The sequence below is a fragment of the Ptychodera flava genome, chromosome 9 (assembly GCF_041260155.1).
Source record: "Ptychodera flava strain L36383 chromosome 9, AS_Pfla_20210202, whole genome shotgun sequence".
In the NCBI taxonomy this organism is placed as follows: domain Eukaryota; kingdom Metazoa; phylum Hemichordata; class Enteropneusta; family Ptychoderidae; genus Ptychodera; species Ptychodera flava.
This window is the reverse complement of record NC_091936.1, coordinates 26,176,288-26,186,021: the sequence shown is the minus strand read 5'-3', so window position 1 is coordinate 26,186,021 and position 9,734 is coordinate 26,176,288. Positions and strand designations below refer to the sequence as shown.

Below are 9,734 nucleotides of genomic sequence, written 5' to 3'. Positions count from 1 at the left end.
ATTTCAGATCGAAGTGTATATTATGAGGATAGACTGTAGCAGCCATCATGCAAAACGTCAGACAGTCTCCTCTTCGGTGTGACGTCTAAGTTTAGAAATATATAGTCAGCACTTGCGTGTTATTTACGAAATATTCAGCTTTGTGAAAAGAATTGGAATTGAAACTGCATCGCAATTAGTGGCTCATTCGCATGTTTTGTCAATTATCTTTGAAAAGCACACCATGCAGGTTTGACATAGGATATACATCCCTTATGTAGTATATAAAGTGTTGAACAAACCATTCAGTTTAATGAACTTTCCTGCATACCCCCTGCTTCACTGACGGTGGATATCTAAAATGTATGCCACTTCAGAGGTTCGTTTGAAGCATCTATCCTGCCTGTGCTTCAACATAAACAACTCCACTTTTGGACATCTAATGAATGCCTCCCTATTGAAATCCTCGGTCACTGCAGGCTAGGCGGGAGAATGTTCCTATGGTCCTCCAAAGTCGAACTTTAAGGATTTTTTCAAGGTCTTTGTATGCGCTGATCGTCAGAATGTTTGGAGACATGTACACCTTTGAAGAAATTTGTCAGCATTTGTCATTTGGTTTGTCTCTTTGATGAGAACTTTCAAAGAGATAACATATCGAAAAAGCTGACACCAACATTTCAAACCCTGCAGTGCAAAGCCAGAGCATGCAGCTGCTCTCTGCTATAGATCCCCATTTCACTAAGTCTGCGCCTCCTCTTCTAAAGTTTCAAGGCTGGACTTGATCCCGAGGCGTATACTATCTTTTATGGGACTTGCTTGACATCTAAAACTGATGGATAGCAGGGCAAAGGACTCGGAAATAGCGTTGATCGCGATGTCAGCTTTGAAAATAAATATAGCTGCACGCGCGCGACATCGGACAACGCTGCCTAAAATTCGGACAAAGATAATAATTTTGATCTGTGAACTCTGCAAGGTTCAGACTTACATCAAGCCTGCAGCCAGAGAAAGACTCACTTCCTCACTCATAAGTGTCTTTCTGGACCCAACTTCCTGGAGACTGCAATTTCGTAGTTTTGTGCCGTCCAAGCCGAGATAAGTACAGTAATTTTTGTACAACTGTTTTTTAACTTACCCCTAGACTTGGTATAGTTTTAATAAATTTATTTTAAAGAAAATCGCTGACTTCACCGCATTTTTCTGTCGTATCAATAGGAATTATTGCAGCCTTTGTAAACATGAGTGAGAAGGTAAACAGAGGCTCGTAAAAGCCATGTGAAAGTTTACTTGAGGCAAGCAAAATGTGATAGGTTGACAAGTCTCACTTTCCTTCACACAACGTAAAAGGGGAAATCCGGAAGATTTCTTACATCTTTTATTACCATGCAATTATCTTACGACAGTGGTACATTTCAGAGAAGTGGAGACTGAACCAATGTCAAGGATGTCGGTCGTACATGCACATTACCTGTACATCTTCCTATCTGGTTGTCGAGATTGGGCTATGCCAAACGTTAAAGTGGCACTCCCACTTGGTAACATTTTTAAAACATTTTTTAATGCCAACGGTCGATATTTGACGTGGCGACTGCGCACGGATCACGAGATATCGATAAAAACATGTCATTTCCCGAGCGTATTTTTCACATCCCGAAGTTTTACGATCGTTTCTGATTATGACCCGAAATCCCCCGAAGGTTTGTTGTTGTGCTGATTGACGATATTCTAGGGAGTCCATAATAAGTTCGAACGACGCAATTAATTTACCTCCCACTGCGAAGACTTTATATACAGCATTATGCCTTTACCTCAGGTAAGTTTTTTAAAACTTCTCCTTAGTTTTTGTCGTTTTCAATATTCTCAATCAGTTGTATTATATTTTTAACCAATACCACATAGATATCAGTTTTTACGTGTAAAATATTAGCCGCCTCTGATGACTACATTTTGTCGTCTGCCTTACAGTTACGCGTGGTTCGATACATAGCGGCCGCCGCGTGGTATGCGTCTATGCATACCACGCGGCGGCCGCTATGTATCAACCGCACGTATACTGTGCTAGTCACCTATGCGAATTCTGGTTGAATCAGCAAACTTTGTTTTTCGATTTTTCGCCCAGTCACTAAGACTCGGCTTTCCCGGGGCATGACCTATCACCGACGCGAGTGGTACTGTGGTATACAGCAGCGTCAGCGTAGGCTCGTACTCCACAGCTTAGTTGACAATGGCCCCAGTGCCGAACGTTTGATGTTCGGAAGCTTAATTTAGGTGGGCCACCGGAATTCAAACTTTTACTTTTTTGAGGACATGTTTTTATCGATATCTCACGATCCCCGCGCAGTCGCCACGTCAAATATCGACCGTTGGCATTAAAAAAATGTGCTTAAAAATGTTACCAAGTGGGAGTGTCACTTTAAAATATCTTCATATTGTGATGATAGTAGTGATGTTCTTCTCGTTAATACTTGCCAACATTTGTTACGTTCGTGTAAACGGTTTGATGGAAATGACTTTGAATGACAATTTTAAGCCTGAGAAGTAAACATTACGTCTATCTGAAAAAAAATGCGCATTAGCCAAAATTACAGCTCATTAATCAATAGTTAATTAATCTCAGACATTTTAAAGCGTTCTAAGTGAATTTATTTCCCGTCACCCTTTTCTATATCTACTTAAAGGTAAGCTAAGCAATTGGTCAATTTTCGGTCGACGTCTCTACATCAGGGCTGATGTGTGGATTGCGAGCACTGGGTTGTCATTGGCTGGGATAAAGATGTATGCGTTGCCATCCCCTTTGACAGTGACCGTGGTCATTCCGCCATCTTTGTTGGTGCAGCTTTTGGAAGTGTAGTCGGATGTATACAAGTTGCAGTACGTGCCAGCTGGGAGACCTGTATAGATGGTAGCGGAGAGCTCCCAACTGTCTCCGTTGATGGCAATAAAACCAACATTTCCACGGGAGAAGGCGATTTGGTTGCTGTCGTTGTCCCACCAGTTCTCCACTGCGGTACCAGCTGTGAGCCGACGGAAATTCGCCATCTCTGATATTTGTCTCCATCGATGTTCGCACACCCAGTCTCCGTTGAAACACTCCACGTCCTTTGTGGACCCGTCGCTGTTTGCAGGAGGGCCAGAGTCGGTGTCGTCAAATGAGTAGCTACTCATGACTCTAGCAACACCGTAAGGCCAGGCCAACATGAAAGCATTGGCCATTTTGTATTGCTTGGGTTCCTTGTGTGTGAGGATGTGGCCACCGCCACCATGGCCACGCTGGTTGTCATGGTTATCAGTAAATGCAAGTGCGCTGTCACTTGCCAGTAGACCCCACGGCTCACCGAAATTGCTAAGCCATTTCAGGTGGTTGTTGCCATGGAAACAATTTCCTAACTCGAGGCCATACTTGAATTCGGTGACGTAGCCCATATCCGTGTATTCGGTTGCCTTGATTGGTTCGCCGCCCTGATCGATGACTTCTTGGTAGATGAAGGCACGGGCCCCCGGACCAAAATGAGCGCTGGGCAAATCTTTCAGTCCGTTGAAGATTGGTTTCAGATCACCGGGCCACATGTGTTTACAGGCATCCACACGGAAACCGGCCACGCCGATGTCGATCAAATTGTTCATATAGTCGACGATTTTACTACGGACCCAGCTTTTACCCTGGTCCAAATCCAATAGGCCGGTCAGTCTGCAGTTGCGCACTTCAATGGCGTCTTGGTGGTTGTGGACGTCCCCGTTGCATCGCCAGTCGTTGAAATCAGAATCGCTGTACGGCACGCCTGGGAACGAACGAGTGTCGGTGTCGTAAGAAGTACCAGCCGTACCATAACCTGTTAAATATAAAATGCACAACATGGCATTCTTAGAGACTACTTGCGTGTGTTACTGTTTTTTTTTATCACATCAACCGACATTAGGGACCGTTCAGTTTTTACGGCCGGGGGGGGGCGGCAAAATCCGGGGGAGGTATCATAATTTTGGAATCCACGAAGGGGGGGGGGGTCATCACTTTTTCACTAGTAGGAAAGGGGGGGTCACCACATTTTCAAAAACATAATACCTACAATAAAGTTCACTTTATGCCATGGCCATGATCGACCCTCTTTACCGGCAGGCCGCCTTCGGCGGCCCACTACAATAAATATACTTTATGTATTACCCCATGACCCTCTTAACGGGCAGACTTCTTTGGCGGCCCACTCCAATTAGGTTTACTTCATGCAATGGCCATGATCGACCCTCTTTACCGGCGGGCCGCCTGTGGCGGCCCACTACAATAAATTGACTTTATTGTAATACCCCATGACCATCTTTATGGCCGGACGCCTTCAGCTTCAGTAAAGTTTACTTCGTGCAATGACCATGATCGACCCTCTTTTTACCATCGGGCCACCTTTGGTTACCCACTAGAATAAAGTTGACATTACATAATGGCCCATGACCCTCTTAACCGGAGGGCTGCCTATGGCGAACCACTCCAATAAAGTTTACTTTATACAATGTCCATGGACATAAGTTGTCTATGGAAATGAAGTTAAAAATTGCCTTACAGTCGTCCTAATTAACAGACGTTTGCATGGATGTGGCTGAGAAGTTTGTGCACTGGCATCTCTGCTACACGAATAAAGTGCATCGCGTACCGGAGTTCAAATGCAAACCGTACAGGTAAATTTGACATATGGGTTTTGGTTATTTTTCCGCGAGGGGGGGGGGGGGTCATCAAATTTTTTCGTCTGACAAAGGGGGGGGGGTCATCATTTTTTCGCGAAAAATGCAGGGGGGTCTATATTTTTTTGAACACCGGCGACAAGATTTAGCCGCCCCCCCCCAGGCCGTAAAAACTGAACGCTCCTTAAGGATGAATATGAATTGAAGGACGGAGCTTACTTTACATTGTCAAGGGATTATTATGTTTCCTCTTGACCATTGAAATAATAACAGTAACAGAAATAATAACAGTCTACTGCAGCCCCCAGTGATTAGATTTTTAAATTTAGAAATGTGATCAAAAGTGGGAAAAGGTGGAGATAAAAAGTTCCAAAAAAGTAAGCATTCTCCTTTAACTTGTTCTTTGATCGACATCGACGACTTTTTGCGCTTTTGGGATCGTGCAGAGGCATAAAGGATGTGAGAAAATAGCATAAATCTGTGGGGGATGCCTTAAACTTAGAAACCATGAACTTGAAAGTTTGAACTTTTGTCACGAAGTAATAATCGACCAATCAGATATAATCTTCCGAACACGCCGCACAACAGCAGTTATTGATCGAAAAAACCAAACTGACTTTCAGATATGGGTATTTTGAGTCTACTATGCATCGTCCGCTTGCACGGGTCGTTAGTTCGACTACAGTCTCCCTGTCCCACTAACTTTAGCATTAAGCTGCCCGGAGAAGAGATCTGCAGTGTGTGATTCTAACAACCTATTTCAGGAATTAATAGCATTGGGGAGTGGCAGGAGTTCCAGCTGTTATGTTGTCATTTTCGCTCTTCCACACTTTCGTTTCGAAGAGGGGGTTTCAGGTCAACCCTAACTTGTTTCGCTTGCCATGTGCGTCTTTGAATTATCCATACTCCTTGATCTTCTTTTACAGGTCCAGACCTACCGATCCAGTTCAAATCGTATATCCCTTACTGAGTTTTCACTGGAAAGCGATACGAGATTAAGAGGAATACATTTCGCAAAGGTATAGTAATCTCAATTTTTGTCTATGCTAGTTTTTTCTATCCAGACCCTTTGCTCTCACGTTGATTACACAAACTTCATAAGGTCATCACACACACGCACGCACGCTTCCTACCTGAGCCACCACCTGTCATGTGATTGATGACAACGTCGGCGTAGATGCGCACACCGACAGCGTTGCATCGTCGAATCATGCTGCGGAATTCGTCCTCGTTTCCACTTCGACTGGTTAGCTTGTAGCTGACCGGTTGGTAACGCTCCCACCAGGGACGAAACGGGTCCCAAATTTCACGGTGCTCGTTCGGTGGGGAGACTTGTACAGCACCGTAACCAGCGCCGGAAAGATAGCTGTGAAATATATCCAGTTAAAATGAGATTACAACCATAACCCCCATGCAAGCTGTGCAGGCTGAAGTAAGCGTAAACAGAAGCACAAAGAGTTGCAACTACCTTCCCCCTTTCTAACGGCAAGTGCGCAACATTGAAAATTATCTTTGTCAGTTAGGGGAACCTCAGTTACTGATGCGTTAACAGGTTACTTACTGACCATTTAGGTCTGGTCAAGCAAGTGGTAATAAGGCATTAAGTTATTGCCAATTTAGTAAGATTTTGGAGAAGACGTACTGAGTCGAGCTTTATTGAGGCAACAGGAGTAATTTTTTTTAAGTTTCATACCTGTATTTTGTTTCATATCTATAATTTTTTATATCTGTAATTTTTATTTCATGCCTGTAATTTTTTTTTAGTTTTATAACATTTGAATTTACTACTATAGATCACTGTCAGCCTGGGTCAAAAGCCTACTTTCCGCCCAAAATTTGACATTCTTCGACCCAAAAGTATCCCTATGTACAATGCGATACTCAACTGCCCTCAGAATCGACAATATTTTGTTCACTTATACCGAATACTGTTGTTTTCGACAGTGTGCTATGTAAATAGGTGATCGCAGGATACACCTTTAGGTTCAAGAATGCTCAGACTAAATTATTATTATTATTATTATTTAATCTTTAATTCAGACATAAAAAACGTCCATATAAAACATAAAAGAAAAAATGACAAGACAACAACAAAAAAACCACTTAATATAAAATATTAATCCAATGGGCTTGTAGTCCATAAAACCGCCTGTCACATGCAACAAGGCTGTTAATCAAAACATTAGTACTATTTTGCAAACGGACTCTAAAATTATGAGCAGCCCGTCTTCGTAAAACAGACAAGCAATTCATTGAATTATCAGCAAAAACTTTTGAGGCACTAGCGTATCTTGAAAAACCAAAAAGTCTCCGTAGAGCATTATTATGACAAACAGTAATACTTCGTATAACACCAACATTAAAATCGCACCACAGATGATTACCATAAATGTTATTACAGAATGCATTAAAAAGACGAGATTTCACCTCAACAGAGCAATGGTAAAATTTTCTAAGAATCATATTAGCTCTGCCACACAGTGCTCTACGTTGCCTTAAGATATCAGTGTCATCACGAAGGTCACGTGTGAAGACATGGCCCAAATAAGTAAACCAAGAGACAAATTCAATTGAAACGTTACACAACTCAATTGATGGAATTACAGAAAGATTGTTTGACGATTTAAAATGAATACATTTTGATTTGCGAGAGTTATACCTCATATCATGGTCAGAAGCGTAATTTTCACAAATTTGAATAAGTCTACGAAGTCCTTTAACTGACGGGGCAGCAACACACATGTCATCAGCGTAAGAAAGATTATTCAGCATAACTCCTCCAACTTCGCAACCCACTCCAGCATTAGAAAGTTTTACATTTAAAGCATCAACATAAACATTAAAAAGAAATGGTGAAAGTATTCCACCTTGGCGAACTCCATTACCTACATTAAACGATTGTGACAGTGAATTTGACCAACGAATACAAAATTTTTGACAAGAGAACCAATTTGTTAAAAGGCGGATGATATACGTGTGGATAGACCTGTCAATCAATTTCTTGAGAAGGGTCCAATGATTGACTCGATCGAACGCCTTTTCTGCATCGAGAAAGCAAACAAACACAGAGCTACCATTCTGTCTGTAATATCTGATAGTTTCTTTCAATAGAAAGATACACATGTCAGTTCCATGCGCCTTTTTAAATCCAAATTGATTGTCAGTTGTGTGTAACTTGGTTTCACACCTGTTAAGAAGAATGTACTCGAGTATCTTAGAAGACATACAAGTTAATGCTATAGGGCGGTAATTGTTCTTATTTGAAAGATCGGCGGTCTTGTCTTTAATTACAGGAACAAGTATCACTTTCGCAAGATTAGCTGGAACATGGCCATGAACAAGTAAAGCAGAGAAACATAGTGCAAGATGCACCTGTAATCTTTTACTGGCAAATTTGAAATGCTCGGCACTAAGGCCATCAGCACCTGGAGACTTCCCAACCGGAAGACGGGAGAAAATCTTTTCCATTTCATCTACATTTATGATTAACGAATCAGAGTAGGCCATCGACTTAATTGAATTCATAACATCACATTTGTGTTTGGTATTGTCAACTGAGTTCAAGAGTTGTTGAAGTGGGTACCCCACATGTCAGCAATTTTCTGATCACCTGTCACATTGTTGACGTTTGTAGGTAGCGGCACTCTTTGTTATTTAAATCAGCTACAGCAGCCCAGAATTGTCTGTTATCATTTTCAAGGAGAGAGCGAGCCATTCCATTGGCACGATTTCGTTCTTCTTCTTTCCGACATTGTCTAAGGGCATACTTAATTTCGCACGACATTTACGCATATAATCAAAGACAGGTCCAAAGCGTGGCCTAGAGTTATTATTCCATGCAGCATAAGCTTGCCGAGCTTCAATGTGTGCCTCCTTGACTGAATCATTCCATCCGGGTACAGGATGACAACGAGTGTTTTTCTTACCTGTGAAAACATCACTGCTTGCTCTGCCTAGGGCGTCACAGATATTATCATAATAAGAATTAATTAAATGTTCATGATTTTCACTTTTACAGTCACAGTTTTTGCAATTAATAGCATCAATAGGCACTGTTAAGTTTAGTAAGTAATACGGGACGTATCCCTATCGTCACGCGCTACCCAAACGCGATCAAATTGGACAGTATTTTATTCACTTTATGCCTGAAATACGAAAATTGCTGAAAAAGGGATGATAACGACGGATGATTTAGGACCTATGGAGGCCATAATACATCACATTTGAAAAGTCATGTTTCTTGTGAACTCATACTGGGCTTCAAAAACATGCAACGGTTACTCACTTTTCACATTCTGAAGCTATGTCGTTCCACTTCCATTCGAACAGATGTACGATAACTTTTCTGTCGTCTACCATATTGGTATTCCATTGTGCTGCTGCGCAATGCACCATCGCCAGACTAAATAGGCTGAGTATAACCGACATTCTGTAAGAAGTTACCAAGGGATATAAATCTTCAAAAATTAATCTGACAAACAATTATCTTATGTTGCCTTAATTTAGTCAAAACAGTAATCCTTGCTGAAATTGCAAGATGAATGGCGAAACGTTTGACCATTTATTCTGCTCGTGTAATTCCCTAACACCTTCTTGAACGAATTTTATAATTTCCATAAAGAGTATTTTTCTTGATGTAAGACCTGCTATTCATCATATACATGTTAGAAATGAAGGTACTCCTGTCAATATATTACAATCATCTCGTACTGACATAGCAAAATGCTTTATTCATCCAGTGAAAATGGATAGTGGGAAATCATCACTTGTTCTGTATTTGCTACAAGTTAAGCACAATTACCACCTAGAGTACGAAATTGCTCTTTGAAAGACAACAGTTAGAGACACGTTGTTGTAAATGGGTTTAAATACTTCAAACGATAAATGATAATTGAGAACTATGCTGTTACATCTTCCTGACAGGCACTGTGACCTTTCATTACTGTCATGCACACAAAAAACTTTTTCAAATACAAAAAAAAATTATAAGATCTAATCCGACATCATTTTTAAATTACGACATCATTTACTATTATTTTACTTACCTTTCAGTGAGTTGTTCCCAGTCTAAAGAACACAGCTGACGG

General features: G+C 41.3%; 1 protein-coding gene across 1 annotated transcript; it reads right to left on the bottom strand.

Annotated features, from left to right (window-relative positions):
* Window positions 1-2,614: 2,614 nt before the first annotated feature.
* On the bottom strand, window positions 2,615-9,075 carry LOC139141250 (alpha-amylase 1-like). The gene is made up of 3 exons (XM_070710874.1): window positions 8,933-9,075; window positions 5,781-6,013; window positions 2,615-3,809 (listed from the first exon to the last, which is right to left on the bottom strand). The coding sequence occupies exons 1-3, from the start codon at window positions 9,073-9,075 to the stop codon at window positions 2,695-2,697; spliced, it is 1,491 nt and encodes a 496-aa protein (XP_070566975.1). The 3' UTR covers window positions 2,615-2,694.
* Between the last annotated feature and the right edge of the window lie 659 nt (window positions 9,076-9,734).

Bases quoted from the DNA above. Each gene is read 5' to 3' on its own strand.
- LOC139141250 (XM_070710874.1), bottom strand. From the start codon at position 9,075: ATGTCGGTTATACTCAGCCTATTTAGTCTGGCGATGGTGCATTGCGCA. The intron at 6,014-8,932 runs GTGAGTAACCGT...TATATTTCACAG, and splicing joins ATAGCTTCAGAATGTGAAAA to CTATCTTTCCGGCGCTGGTT. The intron at 3,810-5,780 runs GTAGGAAGCGTG...TATATTTAACAG, and splicing joins CATGACAGGTGGTGGCTCAG to GTTATGGTACGGCTGGTACT.